The 19,372-nt window shown below is 51.3% G+C and overlaps 2 protein-coding genes across 4 annotated transcripts; one reads left to right on the top strand and one right to left on the bottom strand.

Annotated features, from left to right (window-relative positions):
- Window positions 1-1,587: 1,587 nt before the first annotated feature.
- On the top strand, window positions 1,588-19,172 carry DNAJC17 (DnaJ heat shock protein family (Hsp40) member C17). The gene is made up of 11 exons (XM_061450979.1): window positions 1,588-1,693; window positions 3,417-3,486; window positions 4,686-4,744; window positions 6,804-6,891; window positions 7,267-7,349; window positions 7,788-7,884; window positions 9,742-9,791; window positions 10,284-10,361; window positions 10,971-11,051; window positions 11,821-11,946; window positions 18,961-19,172. Exons 1-11 carry the CDS (start codon window positions 1,616-1,618, stop codon window positions 19,081-19,083), a joined length of 933 nt encoding a protein of 310 aa, XP_061306963.1. The 5' UTR covers window positions 1,588-1,615; the 3' UTR covers window positions 19,084-19,172.
- On the bottom strand, window positions 14,963-17,822 carry CUNH15orf62 (chromosome unknown C15orf62 homolog). 3 transcript variants are annotated; one of them, XM_061450982.1, is made up of 3 exons: window positions 16,790-17,822; window positions 15,695-16,343; window positions 14,963-15,568 (listed from the first exon to the last, which is right to left on the bottom strand). In XM_061450982.1, the coding sequence occupies exon 2, from the start codon at window positions 16,222-16,224 to the stop codon at window positions 15,697-15,699; it is 528 nt and encodes a 175-aa protein (XP_061306966.1). In that variant the 5' UTR covers window positions 16,225-16,343; window positions 16,790-17,822; the 3' UTR covers window positions 14,963-15,568; window positions 15,695-15,696. The 3 variants fall into 3 exon arrangements, with proteins under 3 accessions (XP_061306966.1, XP_061306965.1, XP_061306964.1); XM_061450981.1 differs by having other exon boundaries at window positions 14,963-15,540; XM_061450980.1 differs by having other exon boundaries at window positions 14,963-16,343; window positions 16,790-17,820.
- Window positions 19,173-19,372: the final 200 nt, after the last annotated feature.

Raw genomic sequence — 19,372 nt, 5'->3', positions numbered from 1 at the left:
ATAAAATTTATACTTTAAACCAAAATTCGCTACAGTATTGATAACAAGGGGAGGCGGAGGCTCCATCCTTGGACATCACCGAATCCCGGCGGGATGCAGCCGGCTCCAGCAGCCGCTGTTGGGCTCACACGGTCCCGCGCCGGGCACGGCTGCGCTGGCTCTGTCGGGACCGCCTCCGGTTCCTGGAGGGGCCTCTCCGCTGCCGGCGCTCTCCTCTCCCGGGGGGGACCGGGGCGTCGAGCGAGGGGTGCGGAGCCTGCTGCTCGTACCGGTCCCTCCTCCTCTGCCACCGGGCTTGGCTCCTGCGCCTGCGGAGCCTGTGCCTCGCCCCAGGCTGCAGCCGGCTTCTCCTCCTCGACTCGCCCAGGACGGTGCGCTCGGGGGACAGAGGGGGAGAAACCAGCAGCGGCAGCCAGGCTGGAGCTCCGGGCAGCGGCATGCACCAGGGAGCCGATCCCAGCACAGGTTCCACAGGAGCAGGGGCCTAGCATGGCCAGGGAGGTTGTGAATGCTCCATCCCTGGCAGTGTTCAAGGCCAGAGCCTTGGGTGCCATGGTTTAGTGTGAGGTGTCCCTGCCCATGGCAGGGGGGTGGAACTGGATGATCTTAAGGTCCTTTCCAACCGAAACCACTCTATGATTCTATGGCAGGAGTGTTGCAGAATGGCTCCAAGAGCAAGGCCACGGAGCCTTAGAGGCCTTGTGCGAGCAAGGCAAGGGGCAGGCCTCACAGGTAACCGGATACCGGATGTGGGAGGAGAACGTGGAGGAAGCTGTGTAGAACTGACCAAGACTGTTGTGACTCGAGGCGTGGCTAAACACCACGCGGATACAAGCGAAGTGCGCCACAAATAAAGGAGAAGTTTGCTTATCACCCACACTGGGTTGGCCTGTCTTGCTTCTCCTCGCCGCTTACAGTGGCAGCTCTGCCAGCGTTCACTCGTGTGCCCATGCACTTCCTCGTGGTGTCACTGCTGTCCATGCTGAGAGCGCTGGGCAGGTGCGAATGGTCAACGTGAAGGTCCCGGGACAGCAGCACCCTCCTGTTCTCCTGCCTCTTGCCAACCAAGAGTCACAGTGCGCATCAGTATCACGGAATACACTCTGTCAAACCCTTCCCACTGCTCCCACCCATCACCAGCTGTCTGAAAGCCATCCGTCAGCAAGGATGAGCGCTTTCCCCGGTCGGGATGGCTCGGAAGGGACCGCAGTGGGGCTCACAGCACCAGCGACCTGCCCCCAGGACGCGCTGCCGGGGGACACCCGCTCCTCCCGGGGCCAGCGCATCGCTGGGCTCCGCTTCGCAGCTCCCGTTCCCCCCGCACCGCCGCGGCCCCCGACGGCCCCGCGCTCCGCCTGCCCTCCGCAAAGCACCACGGGAGTTGTAGTCCCTCGCCCGCCCCTCCTCGCTGGCAGCCGCCGCCACGGAACTCCATCCCCAGCAAGCACCGCGGCGGCGGCAGCGGGGGCGCGGTGCACCCTGGTCTATGTAGTCGCGGTGCATTCTGGTCTCTGTAGTCGCGGTGCCGCCGCTGCAGCGGCCGTTGTGGTAGTGGAGGTTGCGGTTCCCCGCGGGCGGGGCGGGCCCGGCCCGGCAGCAGGCGGAGAGCGCCGGGATGGCGGTGGGTAAGGACCTGCTGCAGCTGGACCTGTATGGGCTGCTCGGGGTCGGCGAGAAGGCGTCGGAGAAGGAGGTGAGGGCAGCGGCCGGGAGCCGCCACGGGGAGTCCCGGGCCGGGGCCTCCTTTCGGTGCCCCTCAGCGGGGAAGCCGGGTTTAGCGGCGGTGGCTTTGCTGCGCGCAGTTTACCCTCCCGTTTATCCCAGCTCAGGCCCGTGGAGCGAGGCCTGGCTTCGGAGGAGGAAGGGATCGGCTGGGGAGAGCTGCGGAGCTGGGCTCGGGCTGGGTTTGACTGCTCGTGTGCGCCCGGGAGGGAAGCTGCCGCGTTGAGCCCGCTGCCGGTTGTTGGAGGCTGCGCTGGGTACTGCCGGTTCCCGTAATCCATGGTGTTGGCTTTGGAGGTTTGGAGTTACCCCTGTCCACGTGATTTACCGATTGAATTAAAGGGAAACACAAGATTTCATAGAGCAGTCAGGGTTGGAAAGGACCTTAAGATCATCCAGTTCCAGCCCCCTGCCATGGCCAGGGACACCTCACACTAAACCATGGCACCCAAGGCCTTGTCCAACCTGGCCTTGAACACTGCCAGGGATGGAGCATTCACAACGTCCCTGGGCAACCCATTCCAGTGCCTCAGCACCCTCACAGGAAAGAATTTCCTCCTTAGATCCAATCTAAACTTCCCCTGTTTCAGTTTGAACCCGTTACCCCTTGTCCTGTCACTGCAGTCCCTAATGAAGAGTCCCTCCCCAGCATCCCCGTAGGCCCCCTTCAGATACTGGAAGGCTGCTATGAGGTTTCCACGCAGCCTTCTCTGTTCAGAGAAGCCTTATCTGTGCTGGCCTGTGGAATATTTCTGTTATTGGAATAGTTGTGACTGATGCAAAGGAGAGTTACCTGGCTCTTAAGTGCAGTCCTGCTTATTCAGGAGATGGGATTAGCCTGCAAGGCTTTAGTGCACATTCCCCTTACAAGAGCTTTGTCCACAGGGTGGTGCTGGGCACTGAGAACTTCACTTGTTTTAGCAGAGGAATGTGCTTTGGCTATGGAACAGAGCAAGCAGCTTTTCTTCCCAACCTTTCTTGTTCACTAACAAAGGGGACTTAGGTTGATAACAATGACTAAGCTCAAAGGTGTCAGGCTTTCTTTGAAGTGTAGAAGGCATTAAACAGTCTTTGGTCAAAAACCCCTCACCTCTCCAAAGCCAGTTGTACAGTAAATGGTGCTTGCTGTGTCCCAAAGCTGCAGCTGCAAAGAGCATGCTATCCCTCTGCCTCGGTGAACCAGACTTGGCTGGGGTGATCCTGAGGTTTGACTGCTGCAGCCCAATGCACCTACAAGTGAAACCTCTGGCTTTGAGAAGCTGAGACCCATTCAAGATACCGGTGCCGACGGAGTGTCCTGGGCTCCAGCGCTTGTCCTCATGGTGCAGTGTGATTAAAAAGGACAAGTCACTGCACTGAGGTTGAAAAGCGAGCATTTCGGAGGTCTCTTGCTGTCACAGTAGCCTGCTTTACCCTTCAACGTGGGGGGGTGGGGGGGTGAGCTATTGGTACTCTACAAAGGTCTTTATTTCTGGTCAGGCCTGGAGGATGTCAAGTCATGCACATGAATGCTGCTTCAACCACGGCCTTCTGCTTACTTAGAGAGGTGTGCTTTCAGTGCAGCAAAACCCACAACAAAAGAAACCCTCTGAACAGTCCTTTTCTCTCTGTAGTGTTGTGCTGTTGGTTCTTATCCTCAGGTTGCTTTTCTCAACACAGAGCAATAAGTAACTCTCCCCCCTGGCTCTTTGCAGGTGAAGAAGGCGTACCGGCAGAAGGCCCTGACGTGCCACCCCGATAAGAACCCGGACAACCCCAGGGCAGGTGAGATGGGGCTGTGCAGACATAAACAGCAGCTCATGTTTGTTTTCACGTGTGCACATTCCTGGAAGCAGCTCTGCCTTGCTTCAGGTCTGCCTGTGTGTGTAAGTAAGGGACCTGGGTACGTGTGATGTAAAGTACACACAGGCAGGACTAAGAGTTATTTTGTCACTGCCAGAGAGCTCTGGTTTTGAGGTTGAATGCAGTCATGTTTGCTTGGGGACCATCAGTGTTAAGGCAGTGCTGCAATTGTATTTGCACCTCCCAAACCTTCCCCGATAGTACTTGACGCCCAGTCCTTTGGCCATGCTGTCCCAGTGTTCACTGGCTGGTCACTGCTTTAATTCATACCTCTTAGTGAAAACCTCAACAGCAAATTTATAAATCATATGAGTATATGATAGTTTATAAGTCATATCTATGGGCAGTGTGTGTTTTTATCTGTTAGAGACAAGGCCCTGACTCTGCAGAGCTGAGCATACCTGAACTGTTAGCAGGGTCTGGCTTTTGCAGCTTCTCTGTTTCAGTTTATAGCTGCAGGTGGCAGTGAACAGCAGTGGTAAGGACGAAGGAGGCCGTTCATCGGGACACCTCAAAATAAACATGGCTCTGTGCTTTGCATTTCCCAGTTCAATGGGCTACAGTCCAATAGATTGGAAGCTTACAGCTGGAATACAGGTTAAAATATCACAACAGAGAAACAAGCTTCTAGAAGCAGTGAGAGGAAAGCTGCGGGTTTTGAGGTGTGCAGAATGCTGAGAAGTGAAGTGTGTGTGGAAGCCTCCAGCCTGTAAGTGCAACTCTTCCAGGAAGAGGGTTGTCAACATTACTGTAAAATGCAAAGCTTGAATGCTAGGCTGCAAAGCTGTTGATGTGAAAGGGAAGATTTGGTTACAACACTGGGTTTCAGGCTGGCTGCAGGTTGAGTGATAAGCTGCTGTAGGTTGGTTCTGTGGAATTCATGTTTTCTAGGTTTCTGTTCCAATGAAAGAGTCCCAGTTTTGGTTTCCTAATTCACACTGATTTATATAACCAGTGCTGTGTGTTGAGGTGATCCTGGCTATAGCGTTACAAATGGTTTGGAAAGATTATTCTTTCTGCTGTTCTGCAGGTGTCACCTATAAGGGAATGTCATTCCTGGTTCACCCCCAGGCTGCTAGCATGCTTCTCTGCATCTCACCCTTTTTTCTTCTAATCCCCAGCGGAAGTCTTCCACCAACTGTCTCAGGCCTTAGCGGTGCTCACAGATGCAGCAGCGAGGGTAAGGATCCTCCCCTGTGCTGGGCGCTGGTGGGGCTGCAGCTTGAGTCCTGTGTTCAGTTCTGGGCTCCTCACTCCAAGAGAGACCTTGAGGTGCTGGAGCGGGGCCAGAGAAGGGCAATGGAGCTGGTGCAGGCCCTGGAGCCCAAGTGTGATGGGGAAGGGCTGAGGGACCTGGGGGGTTCAGTGTGGAGAAGAGAAGGCTCAGGGGGGACCTGATGGCTGCCTACAACTGCCTGAGAGGAGGATGGAGCCAGGAGGGGATGGGCTCTGCTCCCCAGGAACAAGGGATGGGACAAGAGGAACCGGCCTCAAGCTGCACCAGGGCAGGTTTAGATGGAGCTGAGGAACAATTCCTGCCCCAGAGGGTGCTCAGGCATTGGAACAGGCTGCCCAGGGCAGGGCTGCAGGCACCGGCCCTGCAAGTGTTCACACACTGTGGAGACAAGGCCTCAGTGCCATGGGTTGGGGGTGGCCTTGGCAGTGCTGGGGAAAGGGCTGGACTGGATGAGCTTGAAGCTCTTTTCCAACCTGGTTGGTTCTATGACACCCATCCCTCAGTGGTGCTGGGCTTGTGTGGTGCTGCAGGTACGCTGAAGAGGTACTGGCAACTCTGCCTCTCTGTCCTGCTCACCTCCAGTGTGCCCTCATGAATGCAAGTCTCATCTCTTCCTCCCTGTAGTTCTCCATGAGGTCATATTGTAGATGACAGATAAGAGCTTAGACAAATGTTCTTTTTGTGGCTTGATGTGCTGGTACTAGCTCTGTCCCTTCATTCAGGGGTGAGATACTGTCTTTAATAATGTGTTAGACTGGAGCATATCCCATTTAAAATCTGATAACCACTACACGATGCAGGGCCACATGGGATTCCCATGGCAACAGTGCATCTGCAGTTCCCTTGAAGACAAGGTCTGACAAATAAATACTATCTAGCTGTGGTTGCCAAGGCTCAAAGCCTTTCCAGAGGGCACAAAGGAGACTTGTGAACAGCAAAGCTGAATCAGAATCACAGTCTCTTTCCTTCTGCTGCAAGAGCTTTGCTGCCAGGTGTAGTTTGGGCTCTCTTGCTGTGAGGAAGTGGTTGAGTGCCCACTGCTTGAGGCCTGAAAGTAATCTGAATGTGTGATGGGGAGGAATAAACCCAGATAAAACTGAGCAGGTGACTATACCCAGATAAACTGAGGAGAGAAGGAATGTTGAAACTTCAGGTTATAAGATTGAAAGACGTGAGATAACTCTCCTCTGTTCAAACATTGGCAAGGTTTGTGATCTCCCTGACAAGGGGCAATTTAGATTTGGCATCCAGGAGCTCTTTGGCTTCTACATTTTGAAAAGGAGAAAGTATTTAGCAAACCCCTCCCATGCAGGAAGGGAAAACACCAGCTTCTGTAGTCTGTAAAGCAAGAGCAGTGCTTTCCTGTACAGCTACTCTACAAGTAAGATGTGAGCACTGTGCTTTAGATAGTACAGACAGGTTCTGTGTAGGCTGATGAAGAGATTACCAACTGGTTTAAGCAGGTGCCAGTGAAATAGCTGGTTTCCCCCAGTTCTGAGGTCTTTGTAGTGCTAAATGAATGTTGATGTGCTACTGCTGCTCAAGACTTCTGGTGCTCTTTGATCTCACACACGCATGTGAGTCTGATGCCCATCTTGTATGAATCTTTCATGTAAAACAGACCTCCTTAACTGTAAACCTTTGCTCTAAACCAACCCTGATCTGTTACCAGTGCCCCTAAAGCTGCTTTGGGCATGTTCAGGAACCCAAAGTACTGTTGCCATCTCTGAAGAAGGGGCAGACCTTCTCTCCAGTACTCTTTGCAGTTACTTACAGACTCCCGTGCCCCTTCAGGCTCCATCTGGAGATCCGTGGGCCTCTTCTCATGTTCCCGGGGTATTTGTGTGAGCTTCCAACACTTTCAGGAGCAGTGTCAGCAGGAAGCAGCAGATCTTTCCCTCTGCTTACAGTGTTTCAGTGTCTGATGTGACCTTTATTCACTGCTTTCCATTTCTCCCTCCCACTTTACACAGTTTCACACTGTTGTGTTGTTCTCTGACAGGCGGCGTATGACAAGGTGCGAAAAGCCAAGAAACAGGCTGCAGAGAGGACACAGGCACTTGATGAGAAGAGAAAGAAAGTGAAGCTTGGTAATGACATCAAACCTTCATTTGCTCTGGGCTTGAAGCCTTCCTTAGCTGGGTGTCTGCATTTCTGCTGCTGCTGGAACTGACCACGGGTTAATCTGCTGCTCGTCTGCCATGGCTGTGGCCTCTTTGTGCCCAGTACAATGCTGTAGCCATCTGAAATCTCCTCCCAGAGCCATAGGTGGGATGGTTCTGCTCTGGGATCAGGGGGTTGGAGGACTGGAATACTGGTGATACACTGGCAGAGGGGAGGTAGCAGGGCTGTCAGGGCTCTACCCTGAAATTGGTGTAGGTGCCAAGTTTATTTCTTTGCATCCAGCTCTGGTCAGCAGTGAAAATTCCCTTTGGATTGTTCTCATTTGGTTGCTTTCTCTGCAGATCTTGAAGCCAGAGAACGGGAAGCTCAGGCCTATGAGACTGAAGAGGAGGAAATCAGGACAACGAGATCATTAGAACAAGAAGTAATGATAAATTCTGAAGAGTTTTCTCTGCTTCTTTTACAAAGAATAGCTGAAAATCTTTGGTTTCATAATGAAATCCATGGGATGTGATGCACCAAATCTGTGTAGCAGATCTCCAGCCTTTTGGATTAATGGACTCTCCGAAAGGGGCATGGAGAAGAGATCTTGTAGCAGTCTGGCGTGTGCCACTCTTGGGATGTTATCTGTTTGTCCAGCCTCCTTTGCCATAGCAGACAATAACAACAGCTAATGGGTTATGTGCTGGCCAACAGGCACTAGGAACATGAGTGGTCTGATTATGAGTGCTGGAGCTCTAGCAGGTGAACTAGCAGGAGGGTTGCCACAGGAGGTGGGTGTAAGATAAGAACTCCCTTCGTCAGCCTTGAGCCAGCCATGGAACTGAGCCCTCATGCCTGTGCCATCTCCCCTCTGCTGTAGATAATCCGCCTGCGTGAAGAAGGCTCCCGGCAGCTCAGGGAGCAGCAGAGACTCATTCAGGAGCAGATCTGGCGTGAGAGAGAGCAGCACTTCCAAGGTGAGAGCAGAGATTGGAGCCCTCGGCCAAAGTATGTGTGTGGGGGACTCCAGCTCTTCTGCAGACAGAGCTCGGGCACTGGTGCAGCCTTATCACTTGGTCACCTTCTGTGTAGGACTTGCACCTTCTTCATGGCGAAGTCAAAAGACTGGTATCTCTGTGAAGTTGCTTCCTTATAAGTTTCATGCTGCTCTTCAACAGGCTGCTGCTCCTTTCCAGTAAATACTTTGGAGTATTGAATCCAGGTGGTCTGTGGAGCCCCACAGTTATGCTGGAGTGAGCCTGAAGTCCTGCTCATCTCTCAGTGGAAGCAGTCAGTGTTGCAGACTCAGGGAATGATTCAAGTTTGCAAAAACTAATGATTGTTGTTGGTTTACTGCTCTGGTATTCCCTTGCCAGGTCCCAGTACTCATCACCCAAAAGAGACTCAGTGTGGAGAACAAAGTGTGGTATGGTTGCTGAGGTTTACTTTCTGGAAGTCCTGTTCCTTGAGTATGCACAGTCTCCATCCCAGCCTTGCACAGAGCAGTTAGTTTTCCTCATACAGGAGGGGGTGAGAGTTTTCCAGAATCCTAGAACCTCACCCTTTGGCATACCTAAACCTCATGCCCATCCACACCGTTCTGTAGTGAATTGCCTTTTCTAGTATCCTGTGTCTGTGTAGGCTTAAAATACGGTTCTGGGTTTCAGAAAGTTCTCTTTTCAAAACTAATTACAGTGCTGCTCAGGGTTTCAGTTCAATGGGAGGATTTATTGTCTCCTGCTTCCTACTCCTTTCATTCCAGCAGAGGAAGCAGCATAGGATCTGTTCCTTTCTCTCAGGAAAAACATCGATGTAATGAGTAAAAAAGTAACCCAAGGGGTCCAGATGTAGGAGTTCTTTTGGGAGTCACGCGGGCACAGTCAGACACCACTGGCTGTATGCAGTCATTCGTAAAATCACGGAAGCAACCAGGTTGGAAAAGAGCTTCAAGCTCATCCAGTCCAACCCTTACCCCAGCACTGCCAAGGCCACCCCCAACCCATGGCACTGAGGCCTCGTCTCCTCGGTGCGTGAGCACTTGCAGGGCCGGAGCCTGCAGCCCTGCCCTGGGCAGCCTGTTCCAATGCCTGAGCACCCTCTGGGGCAGGAATTGTTCCTCAGCTCCATCTAAACCTGCCCTGGTGCAGCTTGAGGCCGTTTCCTCTTGTCCCATCCCTTGTTCCTTGGGAGCAGAGCCCAGCCCCTCCTGGCTCCATCCTCCTCTCAGGCACTTGTAGGGAGCCATCAGGTCCCCCCTGAGCCTTCTCTTCTCCACACTGAACCCCCCAGCTCCCTCAGCAGTCCCTCATTCAGACTTTCTTAACTTGATTTCACATCTCAGGAACTGGGGAGGATGTTAAGCATTTGCTAATTGTAAACCACTCTGAGATCCTTGCAGTGAGAGCACACTACTATAAGGTATTTCTTTGCAGGGCCAGATTATGCTGTCTCAGGTTATGCTGTCCTGCCTTTTTTTGTCTACCCTTTATTTTTCCACACTTGTTCCCACCACCACAACCCTCTTACTGGGAAAATGTTCTAGAATCAAGCAGATCTCCTGCCTGTATTTTTACTTAGCTTGTTCCAGCCTTGCTTGTGGCAAGTCTGGTCATCATAGAAGGAAGAAATGCTGACATCCAGGATCCAGTCTGTGCTATGCTTCCTGATGATAGTGTTGCATGAGAGTTTTGGGGATTAAATGATCCAGTGAAAGCCCAGGACTGTTTGTTATTGCCATATGTGTGTTCTCAGGGTGAATTTTGTGCTAATTGATCTTTAACCAAGAGCTCTTCATTCATGTCCTTTCTGTCTGTTTTTTCCTTTCCTCTCTTTAGGCAAGCAAGAAAGAAAAGAAGCTGAAGGGAAAATAACCCCTAAACTCAAAGTAAGACATCCTTATAAAGCAGGGGTTTGGTGAAAACTGATGGAACATAACACAGCTTCAGAAAACAGAAGGGACACTTCAAGACTGCTGAACTGCTGTGTCCCTCTGTACAGTGGAGGTGAAGTTCCTCTACCTATTGTGCATTATGCATATGAACAGCTCCTGTTATTGCCTTTAAAACATCCTCTCTCCCTCTCCCTTTTCTCTACTGTCTGGTTTAGATTTTTGAGCCTGAAATTGAGTTGTCTCTGCTTTCAGCACAGGGAAACATCTGCTTATTACCCTGATAGAGCCATTATTATGCTTTCAAGTACAGTCTTTTTATTCCAGTGAGCAGTGCTTCTCCCTGTTCCCCAAATAATTTGTTCCCTTTGGACATTCTGATGTTGAGGTCACTGTTCTGGGGGTGTAACTGTAAATAGCAGATTAGATTAACATGCAGGTGGCAGGAGCTATTCACATGGACAAAACTAACTTATCTTTATTTCCCAGCTCAAATGGAAATGCAGGAAGGAAGATGAGACGAGAGGGGGTTACTCAAAAGACGTTCTGCTCCAGATCCTGCAAAAGGTATAAGAAAGGCTGTTGGATTCTAGGAAGTTACATAAAAACTGGAGTGGGTCAGTTCTCTGTCCAGCTTTCTCAGACAATTTTCAGAGGCCTTCAGCATGACCCATCGGCTGTGATCTGTTCCCCAGGGAGCACCAATGGCTCACTCCCAGCAGGGACTCCTCCTGAAACTCTTCCCACTGTGTGGTTCATGCCCTGCATAGCAGTCAGCCTGGCTGTGTGGTTATGGTGCACTTTTGCCTTCACTTAAAAGCACTAGACATCTGCTGCTGTGGGAAGTGCAGGGACAGGCATAGACAAGCCTTTGATGTGAGGAATCCCAGCAGGTGATCTTTATTTTCCCTTCATGCAAGTGTCTCCTGTAGCCCTGATTCTGAGCAAAGCAGCCCTCTTGCACTGGGGCTTGCTGGAAGCAAAGTGTGGAGCTCCATTCCTCCCCAGAACTATTTCCTGGAGGGGCAGAAATTATGACAGCTTGGGATCTGTGGGAGCATCCTGCAAGACAGAAATGGTGACAGCTCAAGCCTCATGTCTGAGAAAACACGTTTTCCCTTTGCTTTCATCTCTTGGGTCTGCAATTAACCTGTCTTTCTGTCTTTGTCTTACCAGTATGGTGATGTGCTCAACTTGGTGATCTCCAGCAGGAAGACTGGGAGTGCAGTTGTGGAATTTGCTACGGTTAAGGCTGCTGTAAGTCTGGCAGAGCCCCCGGATGTGTGTGGCTGACAGTGGGCAAGAAGGGGTGCTGCAGGAGGGAAGGCTTGGCGAGCTGACAGCCTCCAGACGCTGCCTTGTCATTAAGGCACTGAGGAAGAGTAATGAGAGTCTAAAGGTACAGATGCCTGAAGGGAGTGGCAAAGCTGGAGGCACAAACCCAGAGCGGGTCATGCACATAAACAAGCAGGTTGTGTGTGGAAAAGGCTGAGGGAAGAAGCACTGCTTCAAAAAGCAGGCACTGAGCTGTTCAACCAGCTCTCACTGAAGGTGAACTACCTATTGTGGGAACGGGCTTCAGGAGTTTTAGAGGTTATATCAGGCATTTGTTTCAAAGAAAGGAAAATGTCTTGATTCACTGGGAGTTACAATAATTCATGTGGCTGTGGAAACAGAAGTCATCAGTTACCCTTAACTTAAACTTCACTGTACAAGAGTGTCTATCCCTTGTCACCTTTCTTTCACTCATATATCCATATAATTAAGGCAACCCCTCAGGGTTGTCTCTGACCCTGTGACCTGTTTATCAAAAGTACCAGCAGCGATATGTTCTATATTTAATGCAAATACAGACCCTAAAGGGTGTCCCTCATGTAGGGCGGCTGGGAAATCAGTGCTGGTTGTGCCCTGCTTGCCCTTGCTGCCAGGCTGAGATGGAATTTAATGGTTGTTGGTGACCCGGGAGGGAGTGGGGTCTGAAATTCAGGTGGGGGTGGCTATCCTCAATGGCTGTTTTCATTGTCAGGAGATGGCTGTGAAGAATGAAGTTGGCCTGATAAATAATCCTCTCAAGCTTTCCTGGCTGGAGGGCCAGCCCCAGAACAGTCCCAGCACCATCCCTGACAGCAGTGGTGACCCCACGACTTCCCAGGTAAGGAGACACAGCACAGGCTGCTGTTACCTAAACCTGTTTCTATAGCAGCCTACACTTCACAGTGTGCTTTGCATTGGTGGCGAGATGTTGATTCCCAGCAGAGCTGATAAGAAACTCTTAATGCAAAGCCCCCTTCTCTGGTACCTCTGACCCTTTTGTGCTGAAGCAGTGGCATTTTTGGAGGACCTCTTGCCTGAGTAAGCAGCACACTGAGAACACGAGTATTTGGATACCTCGATCTTCACACAGTCTCTCTTCAAAGTGATGCCCAAGGAGGTTCCTTGCTCAGCCAAAGCCTCTAATGCTGTTCTTGGGGAATTTTTACCAATGTCATTTGTGGGAATTCTTTGGCTGACAGCTGGTTGAAATGGGTCTTCTAGAAGGCTTCTTTAGGGAGGCTTGGTTACTCACTGCATTCCCAAGAGGATGAAATTTCAGTGCTGAAAGGAAATATCTATTCTCAGGGTCTACAAGATGGAAGAGAAAGCAGTTATATACCTACATAGAGACCTCATTGCCTGGTTTTGGTCCTCTTTATTCATGTGGCTACTTTGAGTGCAAGGTGTGTGTTAACTCTTAGCTGCTGCTTCTTTATTTCACAAGAAATCCCTCTGAAGCTGTTGCTCTTGAGTAGTGAATGTATTCCAATCACAAAACACATGGAAGGCAATAACGTGGTCGTTGAAAGGTAGAAACCAGGCTGAGAAGGTGTTGCAGCAGCTTGTTGACTCTGTTACCCCTTGCTCTTGGTGGCTTTCTGGAGTGGGAGGTGTGTCTGCTTCTTTTGAAGCAGGTTATGTCACACTTTGCTCTGTAGCACAGAACTGACCTTGTGCTCTCTGTGTCTTCTGATCTAGTTAGCAATTCTTTGGCTGTGAAGGGACCTGAGATCCTTTGCTGGTTATTTGAGTTCCAGTTCAAACTCCACGTGATACTTACTGCATTCTTCCCTGTGGTGTAAAGATCAGAATGATCTAATTGCAGAGAGGACTCTTGCCTCATGCTGTACAGGTGCCCTTACCCTGTGTCTCAATCAGCTTTGTGTGTGTTCATTACCTAAATATTTTAGCAGCTTATTAGATTGTTCAGAATGAGAACTGGCTTGTTCCTACCTAAGAGAGCTGCTGCTACAATTGGAACTTCTGGTGGATTCTTGCCTCCATAGGTTCAAAAGCACTGGTTTTAACTGGGTTGATCTTGGCTTCTTTCCATGACCAAAGCTTGTTAGTGTGGAAGTGCAGCGTCTGCTGCTGTGGAGGATTAGCTTGGTGGAGCACAAGGGAGAGCAGGCTACAGCAGCAAAAGGTGTCCATGCTGCTTGGAGCTGGTGACTCACTTCTGCCCAACACAGCCTTGACAATCCCATACAGCTCTCAAAATGGTGAGGAGCTGTGGCCGGTGACTTGCATCCTTCCCCAGGCATTGCACTGCTGATACTTGTCTGTCTTCGCTGCTGCTTTCTGTAGGCAGCTGCAGATCCTCTGGTTACATTGCAGTCTTGCTGTCCACACTGAGATCTCCAAGCTGCTCTGGTTCCTTTTCCTGGTTCCTACTCCAGACCCTCCCCAGATCCTGCTGCTGTTTCCACTGGGATGCTTCTGAAGTCTGTAATGTGGTGAGAGCTTCTCTTGGCTGCAGTGCTTCCACAGAATGATAGAATCAGCTAGGTTGGAAAAGACCTTTAAAATCAAGTCCAACCGTTACCCCAGGACTTCCAGTTGACTGATTCTCTGTCCTCAGCTCTTCAATTCTAGACCATACAAAATGAGCTCTCTCATACCTCTTGCCACTGCCTCAGCATACTCCCTGCCTCATCCTCTCGTACACAGCCTGGCTTCCCAGGCACCGGGGCCACGCTCTTGTGTGGAAGCTGCACTAATCTCATTCTGATTTAAGCTGCCCTCGCTTCCTATCCTCTGCTCCCTCTGGGTTGCTCCTATTTTTGTCTGAATCCACCCCCGTGTTTGTTCCCACTCTGTGCAACTCCCTCCCTGCTCTGCTTCGCAAACCAGCCGGAGACCTACAGTTCTCATGGCAACACGCTCGCTACTCATCCGCTTCCGAGCTGTGTCTGCTCCCTGCCTGGGGTAATCAGCCAGGAGCTGAGCCCCAAAGCCCTCAGCTACAGGGCAGCCACACACTAACAGGGAGCAGGGGGGCTCTGGAAGCAGTTTCCAGGTCAAAACCAGGCTGGCTGTTGAGAAGCCCTGCTGTGGGGAGCCAGTAAGAGACAAGATACTGGCCTCCACGGTCTTGACTGGCTTGTTTTCTTCTGCAGCAGTGGGTTCACATTGTCCAGCAGTTCCTGGGGAGCTGCTGGAGCCAAAGAGGTGAGTTATGCTTGAATTACAAACACTGTGGATTGGCCACCGTTACTCCAGGCTACTAAGAGCCATGACTGGTTGATTGCTGCAGCAGGTTCAAGGCACACAGCAGCTCTACAGTGCTGTGAAGAGCATGTTTTGCCACCACACAGCATGAAGCACTTCCCATTCAGCTGGATTAAAGTGCTGAGGAAAGCCTCTGTCTGGCACTCTTGCATCTCTCCTAGCTCCTTTGAGGTTTCATAGAGTTGGTTTCATGCTATCTGACTTTACAGGCTGATGTAAATCTGGAATGTAAGAGCCATCTGTGCATTCTCTGCTATGCCTCTGGGCACTTTGCTGTAGGTGGCTTCCAAAGCTTGTGGTTATCTGGGGGCCTGGAGGCTTTAAGAGCCCTGGTATCTAATCTAGCTATGAAAAAGGTCAGAATTGGTGACCCAGTGATTCCATTTTAACAGTTTGCCCCAATGCTGACTTAAATGCTTTTAGCTTGGCAGAGCCCTTCCCATCCTATCCCCTGGGAAGATAAAGTCCCAGCCCAGGAGAGCAGAGCCATGCTGCTTCCCCACCCTCAGAAGAGCCTCGAATGCCACAGAGGGTGCATCTTGGTGGCTACAGATAAGGGGCCTGAGCTCTCTGTGCCTGAGCTCTTTGTGGCTTGCTACCAATGAAATGAGGCAACAGGACGCTTCCAGTCACAGATACATTTATTCTTCCATATCTGTACAGCTGATAGATCAGTGCATGCTTCAAGCAGCAGTAGCTAGAGAAAGTTCTTCTCCTGCTAGTAGGATAAATAAACTGCTGTTGCTGTATTACGAGCCTGTGTGGATGCTTACCTGTTTCCAGGCTGGGAGGGCCGACTGCACTTGAGTTAGGGGGAAAGAAACCCACAAGGAAGAAAAAAAGGAAGAACAGCTTTGATTTCATTCACATCCAAACGCGGTGGGAGAAGAAAGACCAGTTTGTGTCTCTGACCCTTGCCGTAACTATGGCTTTGAGACGCAATGCTACTGTCTCCTTGCAAGCCGCCTGCTTATCCAGAGATGATGATGGTGCCATATCCCTTTCTGTCCGTGCTCTGCAGTGTCACAGCCGTATCCCCAAAACGAGTCATTTGCCAAACGATGCCATTCTTCCACAAGGAGGAGGTGCACAGTCAGGAACAGGGAATTCCCAGTGTGGAGAACGGGACCTTGCCCACAAGGTTCCAGCAGACAGTGCTGTCATCTGAGCAAGGAGCCTGCAAGCTCTGCTCCGAAGAACTCTGTGGCAAGGACAGGAACAGGGACAGTCTATGATGGGTAAGGTGAGAACAACAAAACAGGCCACACAACAGGAATGCTGCATGCGTCCTCCTGCTAGGACTGGAGAAACTGGCAGCAGCAGTAAAGAAATGGGATATGTTAAATGATAAATACCTTCAAATGGCATAATCTCTTGGGTTCTGTTTCCTGAGGGTCTGCAGAACATCCTCGAGAAGCGATAGCCCCAAATCCACTTTGAAGGACAGGAAGGGGTCAGACAGGTCAGAAAGAGTGGTGCCGTTCTGGGAACCTGACTCTGAGGTCCCATAGTCTGTAGCCTGGTCCTTGTGGAATTGAGTTTGAGTGGCTTTATGGTATTGAGTAGCATCAGAAAAGGAGATGTTGGAGTGAGAATCTGTGTGGTCGATGATGTTGGGGCAGCTAGAACTGTCCAGGTACAGCCGGGGAGGCTTGGGGGGAGCTTGTGCCTTGGCTAGGTTTTGCTCACTCTGACATGACAGGTAGTCAGACTTGTCCTTCAGATCCCTCAAGCATTCCCTCTTCTGGCACTGTCCATCACTGTCCAGCGTGTGGCTGTTCTGGTTAAGGAGGATGACTTGGTTGCCCAGCTTTTTGTGTCTCCTGAGTGAGAACCGTCTGAAGAACGTTGTGGATTTAATGGACCCTCTCCGCCAAGTATCCATGCTGATGAGAGGAGCAGGAGGAAACTGATGACTCTTCACAGGCAGGTGCTGGACTTGTGTCGCAGGATCAGCAGCAGGCGGCACGACAGGAACAACCTCTTCCGTCCCTGTTCCTGTAGCTGGAAGGAAAACAGAGAGGCTGGTATTGCAGGAAATGCAAACTTCCCACTATCTCCCTGTGCTAAGGAGCAGTTGGCCTGCCTTGGCTATGGAGGAGTCTCCTTCAGTGGAGTCTCCTTCTTCAGTGGAGAAGGAATGGTGATGTCTGAGCTTACTAAATCTGAGCTGCAGGAACAAGTGGTGAAGAATAGCAAAGGCACACAGTCACCATGAGAACAGATTTAATCTAGCATCTAGAACAGAAGGGCACTGGGGTACCATGGTAACCAGGCACCTTCTCCATGCAGGGCACAGTATAAGAATCTCAGTGGGTGGTTGGGAAGGGAGACGGTGACTCAGTCCTGCTGAAGGAAACCAAAGCAACAGTCCAGGAGGAATCTGAACCACGACAAAACCCAGGTGTAAAAGGGAAACATCAGGAAAATGGAATGTAAACCAGACTTACGCTGTGGTGGAGCAGCACCTCAGTCCAACAGGCGGAGAGGAGAGACTGCTGAAGCCCTCGGAGAGCTGAGGCTGCCACGTTCACCAGCACCGGGACGCTGGAAGAAGCAAGTCCAGGAACAGTTCAGCCAGATTGGACCCGGAACGCCGAAAATCCCCAGCGCCTCTTTCTCTTCATGTGCCTCCTGTCACTGCTTCCAGGCTGCAGTTCCTTGTGCGTATGGATTTGTTTTGAGCCAAGCCCTTGCTGAGTCAGCCACGTCAGAAGCTGGGTTTTACACTATTGGTAATTGCCAGGATTGCAGGAAGTAGGTGTGTGGAGTGGCAAAGCATCAGCCCACGCGCTCCCGAGGAGAACACGAGCTCCCTCCGCGGCACCCAGGCTGCTGGAGAGCTGGCACCATGGACTCGGAGCCCATCTTGCATCAGACTCTTCCTTCTCTTGGTGCTGTCCCTCCTGCCGCTTCTGCTGGCTTCTTGTCTGAGCAGAGCTCCCAAAGGAGCCTGGAAATCATCTCTTGTCTGTTTTAAATGTAAATCCAGAGTGTGAGGTGGTGGTTCAGGTTTGGATGGTGATTCATCTGCAGGAGCCTCATGCGGGTTACTTCACTGAGCCCAGCAAGCGACAGTGTTTGTGGTTAGTGGCCAGGAACTTTGAAGCAGCCCAGTCCTGCCACTGAGGGCTGATAGAGTCTGCTGCTTGCTCAGACACTCTGAAGACCTGTGCTGAGCAGTCCTGAGGGGTTATTTCATTCATGCAGCTCCTAAGATACCAATTACAGCATACTAGTCTCTTCATTTCCCAGTCTGAGCTTCTCATCTGTTGTGGGCTTCTGTTTTCTCCTCCCAGCCAGACACTGCAGCTGGAGGAGCCGCTTTGCTGGCACATGACAGCAAATTTGCACTTGCCCCATTTTCATGCAGAATCTTACTGAGCTGTTCTATTGCCTTTTCATTCCTTCTCTGTGCTGTTTAAATGTCCCTAAGACACCAGTAGATGTAGTAAAATGAACATGAGATTTACTTCTTTTCATTCACCTTCTCTGAAGATGCTTTCATTTCTACCTGAGCTGTCAAGCAAATGAGCTGCATGTTTCCAAGCATTGCAGAGCTTTGAATACATCCAGAGTAGTCAGGCCACCTACTGATGTTCAGCGGCTTCTGAAAGCAGAGAGCCAAACCCACCGCTTTGCTCTGCAGGAGCTGCTGTCATCTGCTGCCTACATTGATTAGGTAGAGTCTGCAATCAGCTTGCTTGATATGACAGTTGCCACCACACACAGAAGAAAAGGCTCCAAGAGCTTTTGAGAACTCGGCCACACTTGGGTCAGGTTTGGGAGCATCCCTGCTGGTTTTCCTGCTGCAGCCACTGCAATGACTGAAACCACAGAAGGCTTTGATGATGATGTTTTTATGGCATTAGCCTTTGTAACGGGTGAAGTGTACACTGGACTTTGTGCCCGGGTGTTGGGCCTGCAGAGCAAGCTCGTCATCCAAAATAACCAGCCCCAGTGAGGGAAAGCCATGCTTCCCATCCAGCCTCAGAGCAGCTTTCCAGACCTCAGAGCAGCTTCCAGTGCCTAAAGAGGCCTGCAAGGATGCTGGAGAGGGACTCTTCATCACAGACTGGAGTGACAGGACAAGGGGTGATGGGTTTAAACTGAAATGGGCAGTTCAGGTTGGAGATAAGGCAGAAGCTCTTCCCTGGGAGGGTGCTGAGGCGCTGGCACAGGGTGCCCAGGGAAGCTGTGGCTGCCCCATCCCTGGCAGTGTTCAAGGCCAGGTTGGACACAGGGGCTTGGAGCAAGCTGCTCCAGTGGAAGGGGTCCCTGCCCGTGGCAGGGGTTGGAGCTGGAGGAGCTTTAAGGTCCCTTCAACCCAAACCAGGCTGGGATTCAATGATTCTAAGCCTGTTGTGAGCAGGGAGTACCTCCAGTTGCAAGCAGGTAACTGGGGCTCTCAATCTGTCCCACTCCCTGCCTCAGTGCAGCACTGTTAAGACTCGGGCTGTTTCCTATAGACCAGGTGGCTTTCACACCTTGCCCCATTTCTCTGGGGTGGTTCATAGGAGTGTGACCCCCTGCCCCGAACGTTCATGGTGTGAGTGTGGTTCATGGAGGGGGGCTGCGTGGGAGCTGTTCTCAACAGTCTGTGTTTGGTTTCTGCCCCCAGGAATCAGTGGTGTCCGAGCGGGACTACGAGAGCCTGGTGATGATGAGGATGCGCCAAGCAGCAGAGAGGCAGCAGATTATTGAGCGGCTCAAGCGGGAAGAGGAGGAGGAGTCTCACACCTAACGTGAGAGAGGATGGGTTCTCCCACCCCATCATTCTGCATTTCCAAAGCTGCTGCTTAATTTAAAGTCAATAAACCTCCTTTTTTTAAAGCTGTTGTAGAAATAGGGCTTGGTGACAGGCTGAGAGAGCTGGGCTGGGGCAGCCTGGAGAAGAGAAGGCTCCTGAAGGGGAGACCTGAGAGCAGCTCCAGTGCCTAAAGGGGCTGCAGGGAACCTGGAGAGGGGCTTGGGACAAGGGCCTGTAGGGACAGGCCAAGGGGAATGGCTTTAACCTGCCCGAGGGGAGACTG

This window comes from Pezoporus flaviventris, unplaced genomic scaffold, assembly GCF_033815535.1.
Source record: "Pezoporus flaviventris isolate CSIRO_AGI_PZ_B2104156 unplaced genomic scaffold, CSIRO_AGI_Pfla_v1 ptg000012l, whole genome shotgun sequence".
In the NCBI taxonomy this organism is placed as follows: Eukaryota; Metazoa; Chordata; class Aves; order Psittaciformes; family Psittacidae; genus Pezoporus; species Pezoporus flaviventris.
This window is presented reverse-complemented; position numbering and strand designations above follow the sequence as displayed.

Bases quoted from the DNA above. Each gene is read 5' to 3' on its own strand.
- CUNH15orf62 (XM_061450982.1), bottom strand. From the start codon at position 16,224: ATGGATACTTGGCGGAGAGGGTCCATTAAATCCACAACGTTCTTCAGA.
- DNAJC17 (XM_061450979.1), top strand. From the start codon at position 1,616: ATGGCGGTGGGTAAGGACCTGCTGCAGCTGGACCTGTATGGGCTGCTC. The intron at 1,694-3,416 runs GTGAGGGCAGCG...GGCTCTTTGCAG, and splicing joins AGAAGGCGTCGGAGAAGGAG to GTGAAGAAGGCGTACCGGCA. The intron at 4,745-6,803 runs GTAAGGATCCTC...GTTCTCTGACAG, and splicing joins TCACAGATGCAGCAGCGAGG to GCGGCGTATGACAAGGTGCG.